General features: G+C 48.4%; 1 protein-coding gene across 3 annotated transcripts in view; it reads left to right on the top strand.

The window, feature by feature from the left end:
• SIPA1L2 (signal induced proliferation associated 1 like 2) overlaps positions 1-14940 on the top strand; it is a 202634-nt gene that overhangs the window by 93859 nt on the left and 93835 nt on the right. For all 3 annotated transcript variants that reach the window (XM_019712891.3, XM_019712888.3, XM_019712889.3), the window contains exon 3: positions 2456-4159. In XM_019712891.3, coding sequence (XP_019568450.2) covers positions 2683-4159 — 1477 coding nt within the window. In that variant the 5' untranslated portion in view covers positions 2456-2682. The remainder of the gene's footprint in view (positions 1-2455; positions 4160-14940) is intronic.

The raw sequence follows: 14940 nt of genomic DNA, 5'->3' as shown, positions 1-14940 counted from the left end.
ATATTTTCTCACTTTATTTTTTTTTAATTTCAGGTGTACAAAGCAATGTAATAGTTAGAAATTTATACCCCTCACAAAGTGATAACCCCCTTCCCCAATCTACTGCCCTCTGATATCACATACAGCTGTTACATTTCCACTGTTTCTATTCCTTATGCTGTACTCCACTTCTTGTGAATATATATATATATATATATATATATATATATACACATATATATGTGTGTGTGTGTGTGTATATATATATATATATGTATATATATATATATATATATATATATATATATATATATATATATATATATATATATAAAATTATAGTTGACATTATTAGTCAGCTTCAGGTGTACAATGCAGTGATCAGGCATCTACACTGTCCCTGAAGTGGTCTCCCTAATAAGACAAGTGTCCATCGGATACCCTACAAAATCTTTACATTATTGGTTATTCCCTAAACTGTCTTTCATATCCCCGTGGCAATCTTGTGGTTACCGATTGTGCTTTATAATCCCCTCACCTTCTCCCTCATCCCCCCCCCATCTTAAAAGCACTACCTTTTGCATTTTTCAGTCCTTTCTACTCCCCATTCCATTAATTTCAGCTTTTATCTTTATTCATTCCTTCTCTCCTGGTTTCTTTTGGTACATTTTGTTGTTCTTTTTCTAATTTCTTAAGGTGGTAAGTATCTACTTCCTGATTACATTTCTAGAAACTACACTATAGTTGGGAACTGGGTACAGGGCAAAACACGGTCCTTCCTCCTGTAACAGGATACTTACAAATGAATAGTGTATAACTAAAAATGAGTGTCCTGCTAATGCCTGTTCCAAATTCACATAGCTATGCCTAACCATTAGAAATAATTCTTAAGCTTTCAAGTTTGGGTGAGTGTTCTGTGCGCAGTTACCCGTGGAATGTCCAGCTCGTGCAGGAGCCTAGAGCAGTAAGTCTCGTAGCATTTCAGCAGGGTAGTGGGCAATGCTGTTTTCTTTCATATCTTAGTAGTCACTTTTTCAGTTCCCAGGAAAGGATTTGGTAATAGCCTAAATTGTATACGAGATAACTATAATTTAGAATCATCTGTGATCCTTTTCAACACAGTAATTCTAAGGGAAACAGATGAGAAGCAGCCATCTCTCCTCTCTGTCTGAGAATCACGGGCAGACACTGGTCAGACCTGTGCATGGAAGCATCTGATCACTCATCCCCTCTTTGCTTGCCACACCCTCAAAAGTCATTGTATTTCAACTGTACAGCTGCTCTGGGAACAGACAGCGTGTTGTCATGCCCAGACTGACTTTCTTCCCATGGGGGAAGAAAGCCACCATCATAAGAAAATACCTGCTCTACCAAGAGACCACCCCATGTTTATCCCAGCGCCTTTAATAGGTCTTGTACTGCTCAGCGAGTCAGAATTTTAACATTTTCTAACTAAATTGTAGTTATTTTTATGCTTTGGTGAAGGCTGAGGGAAATCAACTATATTATATCTTTATTACCATTATTATTTTCAGAAGTAGTTCTTTCCTTCTTATACCAACAAGTAAGATTCCCAGACTTGTATGAGTTGGGAAAATACATACCACCTGGAAAACATTTTTGTTTCATTAAAGGTAGAATAAATTGATTACTTATTTGTAATCAGAGTTGATGAGGTCAAATTTCTACCGACCACAAAGGTAAATCGTGGTGTTTTATCTCTATGCTTTCGTTTGACCCTGTACATTTGTCAAGTTGCTAGAGGCATAGTGAGCTCGGAAGTTATACTCAGTCAGACACCAGATTCTTGAGGACCCCTTCCACTTTAAGGGGCATCTCTGTAAGGTCCTATTTGATTGCAAGAGAACATTTAAAATTTCATGTGTTAACTCCTGGCACTTACCCTTTTGTTATTGGACATTTTGAGTTTACTTTAAAAGAAAGTATAATACTCAAGCAATTATATGTCCTTTGTGTTACTCTTATAATTGAACTGTTGCTGAATACCCAGTTTAAGCCGGGTTACGTTAGTGGATGACAGATGAAAGGTACAGTTCTGGCTGAGAGGAGCTTGAAGTCAGCTAGTGGAGGAGACTGATGGGTAAACCAGCCATTCAGAGTATGTGGAAAGCTGCTGAGATGGGGTAGCTGCAGGGGCTGCAGGAACACAGGGGAAGCGCTCTGCTCAGATGTGGGCCGAGGGTGTAGACGTCCTGGCAGAGGTTCCTGCAGAGGGTCCCGCTGGCTGTGGTGTGAACTCCAGCTAGCCAAGTAGAGCAGTAAGGAGACTGTTCCAGAGAGAAGGAGCAGCATGAACAGTGGTGCGGACACAAACCTTCATGACATTTGGGGGGGGGGGGGGATGGTGATGATGGGCAGAAGGGGGAGAGAATGACAGATAACAGACTATACGTAGAAGGTATTGAACTTGAGGTATATTATTTATTAATGGCTATTTTCTGTTTTTTAAATTCAGGTGGAGGAAGTACTCAAGGCCCCATGTCTTAAGGAATGCTTTTGAAAAGGACGGAGGTGTACAGGATTACCACTGAGAAGCAGTTTGGCTTTGGAGAAAGCATGCTTTGAGGATGTTGTTTGCTTTTGGTTAATGAGAAAATACAACTATAGGCGAAGCCTTTATATCGCATTTAATACCCTGCATCAGCCTTTCTGGTGACACTTGGAGCTTCTTGCCACGTGGACATGAGTGACCTGAGGCCGTCACAGGAAGAGAAGCACAAGCTTGGCAGAGCCTCGTCCAAGTCACAGGGTCCTCCCAGAATCATGCAGTCTGATGATTATTTTGCTCGAAAATTTAAAGCCATTAATGGCAACATGGGACCCACCACTTCTTTAAATGCCTCAAATCCCAGTGAGAGTGGTGGCCCAGCTAATGGTACCCCCGCTGTGCCCAAGATGGGTGTGAGAGCAAGGGTGTCTGAGTGGCCTCCGAAAAAGGACTGCTCCAAGGAGCTGGCCTGCAAGACCCTGTGGGAAAGCCGGGCTCAGACCACATACGAAAGTGTTGCCTCTGTGATGCACAATGGACAGACCGACCAGGGCCACGGGCAAGCAGAGGAGCAGCTTGGTCTAGATTTTGTGGAGGCGAAGTACACAATCGGGGACATGTTTGTCCACTCGCCTCAAAGAGGCCTTCACCCCATAAGACAGCGGAGCAATAGTGACGTCACCATCAGCGACATCGACGCTGAAGACGTCTTAGACCAGAACGCAGTGAACCCCAACACTGGGGCGGCGCTCCACCGGGAGTACGGGAGCACATCTTCCATCGACCGGCAGGGCCTCTCCGGTGACAGCTTTTTTGCCATGCTCAGAGGGTACCGTGTAGAGAATTACGACCACAAAGCGATGGCCCCGTTTGGCTTCCCGGAGTTCTTCCCCTGCGATGCTGCCGTCTCGCCCAGCCTGCACGCGGCCGCGCAGATCTCGCGAGGCGAGTTCGTCCGCATCTCAGGCCTGGACTACGCGGACAGTGCCCTCGTGGCCGGCAGAGGCAGGGACAAGCCCTACAAACGCAGGCTCAAGTCGGAGTCCGTGGAGACGTCGCTCTTCCGGAAGCTGCGCACTGTTAAAAGTGAACACGAGACTTTCAAGTTCACGTCTGACCTGGAAGACAGTCGTCTGGAGCGGGGCATTCGCCCGTGGAACTGTCAGCGCTGTTTTGCACATTATGACGTCCAGAGCATTTTGTTTAACATCAACGAAGCCATGGCGACCAGGGCCAACGTGGGGAAGAGGAAGAACATGACCACCGGGGCCTCTGCAGCCTCCCAGACTCAGGTGCCCGCGGGCCAGACGGGCGGCTGTGAGTCCCCCCTGGGGAGCAAGGAGGACCTCAACTCCAAAGAGAACCTGGACGCCGATGAGGGCGACGGCAAGAGCAATGACCTGGTCCTCAGCTGCCCCTACTTTAGAAACGAGACCGGCGGGGAAGGGGACAGGCGGATCGCGCTCTCCAGGGCCAACTCCTCGTCCTTCAGCTCCGGGGAGAGCTGCTCCTTCGAGTCGTCGCTCAGCTCTCACTGCACAAACGCCGGCGTGTCGGTGCTGGAAGTGCCCCGGGAGAACCAGCCGATTCACCGGGAGAAGGTGAAGCGCTACATCATCGAGCACATCGACCTGGGCGCCTACTATTACCGCAAGTTCTTCTACGGCAAAGGTGAGGGAGAGCGCGTGCGCGTGCGTGCGTGCGTCCCGGGGGCGTGTCTCCGGGGCCCCTTGTCACGTGCTGCGTGCTGACTGACGCAGCGCCGCCTGCAGGTGCCACGGCTGGTTCTGTGCGATGGACCCTGCTCCAGGCGGACACCTGCTCCAGAGAGGCCCGCGGTCCTGCCTTTGCTCGTTCGTCGTTCCCAGCGTAGAAATGCCGTCTTGCCTTCTTTCTGCCAATGTGAGAGCCTCACGAGTGTCAGACTTGAGGGACATTTACCCCTTTGCAGGCGTCCTCCTGGTTAACTCTGTCCCTCTCATTCCTCTGAATTATCTCTTCCGCTGTTTGCAGTGAATAAGTCACAGTGGACAAGTCGGTGGGGTTTTTCCTCTTTTCTGCACTTTTCCCCACACCTTTGCTTCATCTTTTCAAGTGTATGTCTTCACAGCCCCTCCAGCATTGTTGTGTGCGTTGCAGATGTTAAATGAATCCTTGTTGAGAGAATTATGAATTCGCATGATAGACACATTGAGTTTCCTTCTGGTTCCACGAGGGGCTAAAAGGGTAAGGGACAGAGAAGTCTTCGGTGGTGTAAGTTACGAAATTCTTTAATCATTTGTAAAATAAATTATGTTTACTTTTGTTTAGATCTTCAGGCTTGAAGGATGCATTCTTCAGAAGTTATGTAGTTAAATCCTCCAGATATAATTTAAATCTTTTAAATAAGTGTCCTCAGTTATTCCGGGGACCTGAGAATGTGCTCCATTTGAGAGACTGACAAAGAAACAGGTCCCACACACACATCAGACACCCCGGGTGGCTTTCACTGCTGGTTTGGGGTGCACCTTGCCTCCTTTGCCCCTAAAGGACAGCAGACTTTTCAGGGCTATATGTTTCTGTCCTCAGTTTCCCCTGTGCCCCACACCCCATTCCCAGGTGTCACCCCATTCCTCTTGGGGCACCTGAGGAGGCCGATGTGAGCCATGGCCGTCTCAGTGCTTCTCATCCTCTGTCCTCCCATGAAGAAACTACGCAGCCACTGTGGATAAGTGCGAGCTGACTGTCCTTTGGATTTACTTAGTCTTGGTTCTGTCTTCAGAATGCTAGTGCGTAATCTTTGATTCCAGCTGTTCCTTTTTGGGGGTGGGTTGGGGTGTAACTCGGACCTCGAGGTCATTCCGTCCACCTCCGTCCTGTGGACTACAGGCTTAAAAGCATTTCTTTGCCAAATAAATTGCATCAATTCGGATGTAAGCAGTCATCCATAATCATAGGAATATGAAATCCCATAAATCATTGGGCTGATTACGGGATTAGATAGGCGTCATAGCAAACTACTGGGCACATAGTTTGAGTTGTCTTTCTGTTCTCATTCTGATGACATAATGGGACTGAAGTGATTTCGTCACCAGGCCTGGGTTCCCCAGCTGTGTCCCCCCAGCTCCCAGTCGCAGTCCCACTTCCGCTGCGCTGGCATTTCCGTTGTCAGTTCCGGCCTTCCAGTCAGGCAGCTCCAAGAACCTTGGTCCTTCTCTAGTCTGTGCTGCGGTAACTCATGGTCCTCGGGGCTGTGCAGACAGGGCCGCACATTGTAAAACACGCTCGAGGATGGTCTCTGGGTGGAAGTTAGTTGTTTTTGCAAAGGGAGATCATGGAGAAATGGCCCTCCTAATTGAGATGTTTTTGTTTTTATTGAAGCTGTGGCTGTCCATGCTAGCAGTAAAGGGTCTGTCAGAATTATTATGCTGCAATCCTCAGGCAGTGAGTCATTCTGGCTAGCTAGTTTAGTGACCAGTTTGTTATTTACCCTTGAAAATATCAGAACATAACATTTAATATGTATGTATGTACCCGCCGGCACCTCCTGTGTACTCGGGCAGATCTTAGTATGTCACATGTATACTTCAGTGTAAGTGGAATGAAAATGGGCTGTTTCCTGCACCTGGGATCACCACCATTTGATCCATTAACGTCATTAGGGTCTGTCACGTGACATGATTTTAGGTTGCTAGATTCTGTTGGTCCTCTTTACCGCTTTTGGTAGTTTTTCTTTTGAACTCTCAACTGTCACTTCCTGGTAGTTTATTTCCTCCTCTTGAGTGGTTTATTTCCTCCACTGTTTCTGATTCGCTACTTAGGATGTTCCAGGGTGTTAGAAATGACATCATAAAACTTGTGAGATTTGAATGTGAAATAGCAAACAAATGAGCTCCAAAGAAGGACCTGAGGACCTGAGAGCAGACGCCCTGTGGGTGAACTGTGCGTGGACGTGGACATGTGGTTTGACAGTTCGGGCACTGGGCTCGCTGGATCCGGGAGTGAGTCGGACAGTAAATTTAGACTTCTTTGCAACGCCTGCAGAACGATGGTGTGGGAGGGCGAACGCAAGGTCACCACGTCCCCAGTGTTGTGCACTTCCGTCCTGGATGGTGCTGTAGTGACAGCTAATGGGGTCGGGGGCCAGGACAGGCGGCCCGGGGACAGGAAGGGGTGCAGGCCAGCCCTGCCCCTCTCTCTGTTTCCCTGCTCTGTCTCCCTGCAGCCTAAGCTGCGCCTGCTTCCTCCTATATTTAGCTCTTCCCCTGGGGGCCTGTGTGACTTCAAAATGCAATTGGCTGTAATAGCATCTGCCGCTGCCCCGCTGGTCTCTCTGCGGAGCCATAAGCCTGAAGGCAGAGGCAGCCAAGGCCAGTGGTGGGGGGAGACAGCAGCCTTCACCCCCTGCCTGCAGCCACCTATCTGCAAGACGTCACAAGTTGTAGGAGCACCATCAGTTTGCAAACAGGCCCTGGGCACATGGCACAGACAGGGTGTTTGGGCAGCTAGCTTTTTCTTTCCCTTTTTCTCTTTGGAAGGAGGTGTTCAGGGACTCGTTTGATACTTCCAGTTAGGCTTTTACTTTGTACATTCTTCATTGTTCTGTGTGAAGTTCATTTGCAGAAGAATTAAGGTCTCCCACTCTCTGGGAAAGGCCTAGGTACAGAGTCTTCATGCGGTTCAGGGTGGTTGACATGACTCGGCTGCTCTTCATGCCACCGTGTGTTCCTGTGACAGAGTCACTGAGCTGCTCTTTAAGGCCTTTGCAGAGGATTTATGCAGGGAGTGGCCGTGCGAGCCGTGCAGCGGCCTCCCCTGTCCAGGCAGGTCGCTCGGTGGCCCTCAGCGCCTCGACCGTGTGGAGAGCGGGGCTCCCGGCAAGCGCAATAGGTGGCGCTGGTGTTTCTTCCTCGACCACGGCTATGGCGGCAATGGGGGCTGTTCGCCACCCGCTGTCTCCTGAGGGACCTGAGCTAGTGGCACCGTGCTTCCCTCTTACCTGAGCTCTCCAACTGGGAGGCAGGCCGTGCAGAGGGCCGCACCTTAGGCAGGGGTGCTGCTGTCGGGTGCTGGATTCCCTGGGTCCACTGTGGCACAGCACTGGGCCTCGCCTTCCGCACTCCCTGCCACTAAGAGCCACGTAAAGCTGCTGGCAGTGGCCGTCTGTCCCCAGCACATCCTGAGCCAGAATGTGAGAGACAGTGAAGAGGTGCTGTGGTCCCTGCGTGGTGACCTAGTCCTGTGCTTTGTAGGAAACTGTACCTCCAGTTACTCAGGAGGCCGCACACTGTCCTGGGCATCACTGCAGGTCACACGGCCGGGAGTGGCTCTAGGAGGCAAAGGAAGGAATTCTGGGTAAAGAGAAGCCAAACCGGAGGGAGGATAAAGCTGGGCCTCTTGGGTGACTCCGGTGAAGTGAAAAGTGGCTAAATTGTCTGAGCCTTGGGGAGCTACTCTGCTGCTATTAGAACACTGTTCCCCTGAATGTGGGGGGAATACTCAGATTAACAATATATACCCTTTTCTGTTTAGAATTTTTAAACAGAGTATAAGGATTATGTGATTATTATAGGAAAAGAAGGTAGAGAAGAAAAAATAAAAGGATAAAATTAGCCCAGTTGTACCAAGATGTAATCAGCATGAACAGTTTGGGCTTTATCCTCCTCGGCTTTTTCTGATGCAAATAGATTTGTGTAACTGGAACCTTCTGCTGCTGTTGCTTTGAACTGGCTTTGGACCCTCACTTTCCGCGCCATTATATGGGAGCTGCGTGGGCATTTTAAGAGCATTTCCGTTTATCATTCTCTGCGCTGAGTATGTGAGGAGATGCCAGGCATTGCCAACCGTGATCTGGGCAGAAGAGGCAATGACTGCAATTTCGGAGGAAAACCTGTCAACTTGACAAGCACAGTGACAAAGGGACATGCACTTCTTACTCTTTTAGATGCACTGCACCTGCTAACGACTCGTGTCAAATGTATTAGTGAATGCTCATTTTAACAAGCAAATCTCTACTTGAAAAGTAAATTATTATAAAAGTTTTTTAATTTCAAAAATGTGAAAAAAATATAAAAATTTAAGTCAGAGCCTCCCCTTCTCCACTTGGATGTGGGCTTAGTGAGTCCCCTCCAAAGCATGGTGGATGGAAAGGGGGGCAGGGAACTACCGTGAGGTATCTGGCGAACACCGCCCCAGCCCAGTGGCCAAGGTCGGCATGAGCAGTGATACGTCCCGTGGGTAATTTGTGCCCTTGAAGTGATGGAAATGGCAGTTCTGTGGTCTTCCCTGCAAGCCCATCACCTCAGTCTGATTAGGGAAAACGTTAGACAAATCCCAGACGAGGGCCATCCTACAAAACCCCTAACCAGTCCGTCCTCAAAACTGCAAGGTCCTCAGAAACAAGAAGACACTGAGAAATTGTCACAGTCAACAGGAGCCTGAAGAGACACAACGATTGAATGTGATGTGGTGTCCTGGGTGGGATCCTGGAACAGAAAACGGACCTTCAGTAAAATCTAAGGGAATCTGAATAAAGGTTGGACTTGAGTTAATAACAGTGCATCCGTATTTGTTCCTTCACTGAACACGTGATAAGTAATGTGAGATGTCACCACCTAGGAAACTGGGTGAAGGGTATAAGAGAACTTTATTGTTGCAGTTTTTCTACAAACCAAAAACAATTTTTAAATAGTTTATTAAAGTTTTTTAATGTCAGTGATAAATTCTCATATATTTAAAATGCAAATCTTTAAATACGAAAGGCGTTTGTATGCAGTTCTTAAAAGTTACAAACCTACAGTTTTATGTTACTTTTATTGAACTGTCACAGGACTCCTGTGAGCAGCTGTGTCCACGCCTCTGGGGAATGCCACCAGTGTTTTCCCCAAACAGGGTGTGTTAAGCTTTACTCTTCTTCGATCTTTGTTGAGATGCACAAATTCGGTCCCTTCGAGTTTCCCCTGAAACCTGCCCGTGAAGATGAGGCGGCCATGGCTTGCTGGTGGGACGCCGGTGCTTGTCTGGCTGCCCCCACCCCGCGCAGCTGTGAAGAAGGCCGTGCTGCCTCCCTCGGGATTCTGTGTCAAGTCCGAGAAGAAACATGCGCCTCTTAGAGCCCTTTGGGGAGGAGCTGCGCTGGTCTTCCAGGCAAACTTGGGAGAGGGGATGCCTGGTTTTCCGGGCTCCAGGGTTCAGGGTTCTGTCGTGCTCCCCTGGTTTTCTTTCTTCTCTGTGTCTTAGGAAAAGAATATGCGAGAGGGAACTTTGGTGTCCCCTTCTCGTCTTCTTTTTCACAGGCTCCTGGGGTTCGGGCCAGCGAGAATTCTTTTGGGGAAGATTGAAACTTCCAGGAAAGGATCTTGAGCTGCTTCAGGGTGGACTGGGTCTGCATCAAAAGCCAAATGCACACCACGATGCCGGGTGCAAGACTGCCTGTCCAAGGTCCATTTCTGCCCCAGGATGCCAGCCCGTAGGTGTGGCAGGCCTCCCTGTGTCTGTGCCCCTTCCTGAGAATGAGTTCCTCTGTAGGGCCCGCAGCACTTCCAGACTAATTTCTAGACCCTCTTTTCTGTACAAATCTTGAACTTCACTATTTTTCTGCACTCCTCTCTTGCCCAGTTCTGTGGAAATGCAGCCTTTTGTCCAGCGGTCATCTTTGTCCTCAGTAGTTTAACTGAAAAGTAGTATTTGTACACACACCTACTAAATGAAGACATAACATAAAGGATTCTTCCAGAATTTGTGTGATAGCCTTCCCACCCTTCTTGGTACCTGCACTGTCCTGTCTGGGGCATCGTCCTGCTGCCAGTAGGCAGGAGCGTCTATCCATTCTCACTGTGGTCGGAGGCCACAGCTGGTGTGGGGGGGTCAAGGGCACAGGCCCCTGCGTTCACATCCCAGCTCAGGAATGTCACGGTGCCTCGTGTATGAAATGGGATCATAATAAAACTATCTCCTAATAGGCCTAAGATCAGTGAGTCCCTGTCACATAGCATGAGTCCTCTGGTCCTCCAAGTGGCTCGTACGTAAAAGTGTAAGACTTCTTTCTCTAAAGAAACTTGCTCACACCACTGGTCCAGCACCGATAGGGTAGTAGTGTATTTTAAGGGTTAAAAGATGAAGAGAAGAGGAGAGCGAACCGCATGGTAGGGTGGGCACTGGGGAAAAGTGTCTGGTAAAGGTGTCCAAACACACGTCAGTTCCCTGAAATTTCACTGACGGCACAGTGGTGGGCGAGTGTGCCGTGCACACCCAGTGGACCCCACTGCTAAGTGACGCGTGGCTGCCGTTGTTTTGAATTTCGTGCCTGGTAGCTTCCTTTTTTTTTTTCTCCTTCTGGTTTTATACAGTCACTGAAGAAAATTAACAGGGCATCGGACACTATTAAATTAATAGGGATGGACTGAGTACCACGTGACAATAGTGCTGTTTATTCTAAGATGCAGATTCTTCCCCGAGCGACACATCCACTCAGTTCTTAACCCCCCCGCCTGGCCAGTCTCACACCCACACACAGCTCCCGTTGAGGTCCAGGGGCTCGTAGCAGGGAGGCCCTGCCCAGCTGCACACGACAGCCAGCCTGCTGGGTTATTGTCTCATCGGTTCCATGTGGCCCACGGTAGAAAATGCTCGGGCTGGCTCTCGGGCGTGTCCGCTGTGATGGGAAGGTCCCAGGCCCCCGCTGCAGCATGTCAGGAGCCCGTAGAGAGCCGTCTGCTGTAGGAACTCAGGGTCTGCTACTTCACTAGGAAGAGGCGTTAGTGCTACACTTTGGAACAGTTCGATGTGGCAGCTAACGGAGACCTTCTGGCGCTTTGCTCCAGCCAGGGCAGGTTGGAAGTCAAGGTCTGGGAACACAGGTTGTCCGAGCACCTAGCAGCGTAGCTGCACCTGCCTACCTGTGTCTGCCAGGTGCAAAGTTGATTGCACTGTTTGTCCCACTAAGGAAATAAAATGAAAGCTGGACAGCCACCCTCTTCATGGCGGGCCTTCTGAGCGCTCAGCTTCCATGTGCTGAGGCCTTCCTTGCTCTCCGACTCTTTCCTTCCTCCTGCTCACTCTTGTAGCCAATAGTACGGAAACGATGGATGACTAAAGGCCTGTGGAACTTGCCTTACTTCTCCAGTCTTCCACCTTCTATTCAAGGTTTTCTTAAAACTTTGTATTTCGAGATGCTGTCCTTATGTTCAGGACAGATTTGTTGTCTCATGTTTAAGTTGCGTTCATTGTCCCGTGCATTGATTGATTTTTGTCATTTAAACCCCTTGAGTTGCTTTACATGAGCGTTCTAGGTGTGTATCCTGTCACACCAGACCGGGCCCTGAGCAAATCATTTACCTGCCAGCCTCAGTGTTATTATCTCTAAATGGGGATGATAATAGCAGTACTTCCTCAGAGGTAGGGAGCGTGAAGGAGTTCCTTTATGGAAAGTATATTTAATACTGTGATTTTCACTGTAATGCCTCAGTTTTTCAAGCTTAGCCAATACTTTCGTTAAATTTTGGCCAAAGGAGTCTTCACATAGCACAACTGCGTCACTTTCCCCATCACAGTAAATTCAGCAATTTAGTCCATGAAACATCAGCAGAGTTTCTTGAGATTATCGATTGACTCTTAAGATTATTAACTGCAAAATCGGGTCCTATTGTTTCATTATTCATTCATTCATTCGTTGTTCCTTGTTCACTTTTTCTTTGTAACTCCTAGAGAGCTATGAACAGGGAGGTGGTTTAAAACACAGACACTCAATTGTTGGGAGGGAAAGGTGAAAGAAGGTACATCATAGGCGGAAATTTAGACAGCAGCCCCCTGCAGCCATGGGTGGAACCTAGTAGGCAGTGAGCCCAAAATTAAATGATCAACTCGACTGATAATGAAAGAACAGTGAACCTTTAAACTGTGTTTTATGGAAAACTAGCAAGAAAACTTGTGCTGTGAGTATTCACCAAGCAAAGGGCTCTGGGCACAGACCCACAGTCCCTGGTGGCTTTCTTGGACTCATTGGTGCTGTGTCTGCAGTGGTGATAACACGCACACGGAATCGAGAAAGCACAGCCGGGCGTACTGCTGTCACACACACCTGACCCCGGGGACCCTCACCTGTCCAGTTCATCAGTGGTGAACCTAATCAGTGTTGTGAAGACAGCCCAGTGCCCAGAAGCAGCCTTTGGGCCAGGGTGCCATGGAGCCACCGTGTGTCCTCTTCCCAGTTGGTCATTTTTCTCTTCTTTACTGAGCAGTCAGAAGGCAGACAGAGACGCACTGCATCCAGTTTCCTGCACTGCAGGCTTGTTAACCAACTTGTTTTGGTCTTGCTCTGCTGTATTTGCACGAGGCATGGATTGTCATTCTGCTTTTCCAGTCTTTTCACAGCTTCCATTCTGCCAAGGAAGGCTTTTATTTGATTCACCCTGGAAGCAATTTTATGGAAATTGCATACTTGGGATAAGGAGGACAGGGTCCCATGGGGGAGGGGGCGGGGGGCACTCATTGTGCTGGAGGCTTTGGTCACATCCCTGTACTTACCTTCACAATGTGCTCTGTGTGTGTGTGTGTGTGTGTGTAAAAGCAAGATGGCGTGTTCCCTTACGCAGTAGAGACTGGGGTTCCTGGAGACAGGCGTCCAGGTGACCTGCTGTGTTCCTTGGTGAGATCGAAAGCCTGGAAGGATCCCTGGGAAAACAGCGCTAGGCCTCAGAGCTGCGGGTCCCACAGGCACGGTGCTTAGGAGTCACAGAGACTCCATGTGCACCCAAAAGTGTACGTCTGTGTGAGACAGAGAGAGAAAAGCTGGAAACGAGTGTGGGCCTCGAGCGGAGAGGTAGGCCTAAAGAAAGACATTTTTTCGATAACTTGCCTGCCATCTTTGGTGAAAGAGTAATGTACAAACTTTGGGTTCCCAAAATTTTTTTTAAATTATAGTTCCTGATAGAAATTATTCAGTGAAATATTATATACACCACTGCTTTCTTAAACAGACTACCACGAATGTCACAGAATCTCTAGGTGATTATAGATCTGAGTTTTGAGATGAAAGTGGGGCTGCCTTTCAGGCTGACCCTGAGCTGTGTGGGATTGTCGGGCTCCAAACCGAAACACCCCATACTGCTGTTTATTGTATGATCACTCCTTCTTTTGTTTCGATGTAGCTCTCTGTCAGTAACATGCCTCCCTTCAACTGGAATGATGATGAGTATATTACGTATGTTATCTGGGGAGCGGGCTGAGATGCTGGGGTTCAGAAGAGATATGTAATAACGCGAGGTTAAGCACATGAGAAGTAGCAAAGCCCAGATTTAGAAGCCAATAACCAGGCTTATTAGAATTATAGGTATTTAAGAGTAAGTAATGTCGTGAATTGAATACACATGTTATCTCTCCCCCTTCCAGAACACCACACACACAAAAAAAAACAATGATAAAAAAGGGCATAAAAGCAACAAAGGCAAAAAGAACTAGCGAGAGACAACCAAAGGCCAGGCACCTGAGTTCCGGCAGCTGGCGCGGTGTTACAGACTGGAGCACGCCACCCCGGGACGGGCAGCGCTGTGGAGGGGGACAGGCCATCCGAAGTCAGTCAGTCCAGGCCATGGACCCACTACCTCTGAAGAATGGCTAGGGGTAAAAACGGGGCAGGCCCATTGTTTGCAGGAGGCCAGGTTCTCTCTCCTGCCCTACAGCCAGTGTGCTTCGGGTCCCACCCAGGTGGAAAACGGCAGATTTACTCTGGAGAAGCTGAACCACAGGACAGCTAAGGGTAGGACCAGGGCACTGAACTAAAGATGGGGATTAAGGGGTTAAGTGATGGTCAACACAGTGGGTCACCCAGCCCTGTCCCCTTATTTGGGCCAAACACCTGCAGACAGGAAATGGAGAATCCTTCCCCAGGGACACTGACCAGCTCCAGGGAAGAAGACCCGCCCATCTGGATAGCTGCGGGTGCTCCAGGAAGACGGTTGAGCCCCTGCCTGATCAGTCTAAGGTGAGGCTGACTTGAAAGCAAGATGGAGCAGTACAGACAGAGAAGACATGTTATCATGATAAAGGGATCAGTTCTAAAGAGATGCCACTTACATTGTCATAAAACACCAAGTACCTGCAACTAAATCTAAAGAAAGATGGGAATGACCCCCACAGAAAGCTACAAACACCACCAAAACAGTTAACACCCGAAAAAAATGGGGGATTTGTCACGGTCCTGGGTTGGCATTTCACGTATTCGGTATGTAAAAGAATTCGGAGTTATTTTGTGGGAGCAGAGTTCGGAGTGAGGAATGATGATGAGCTGCTTTTCTAGCCAAGAAGAGGAGTTTGGCGCTTCAAAGCTGTGAATATGCAGAGGGGCCAAAATAGTGTATACACATTTTAAGAAAGGAGAAAAACTGCATTAAAGTTGTAATAATGTACACCGATAACGAAAGATGAATACAAGTCACGTTTAACTTCTGCAATTACAAGAGGTGCTCAAAGTTGTT

Source organism: Rhinolophus sinicus, chromosome 6, assembly GCF_057876585.1.
Source record: "Rhinolophus sinicus isolate RSI-liver-muscle chromosome 6, RSI-T2T, whole genome shotgun sequence".
Classification (NCBI taxonomy): domain Eukaryota; kingdom Metazoa; phylum Chordata; class Mammalia; order Chiroptera; family Rhinolophidae; genus Rhinolophus; species Rhinolophus sinicus.
This window is presented reverse-complemented; position numbering and strand designations above follow the sequence as displayed.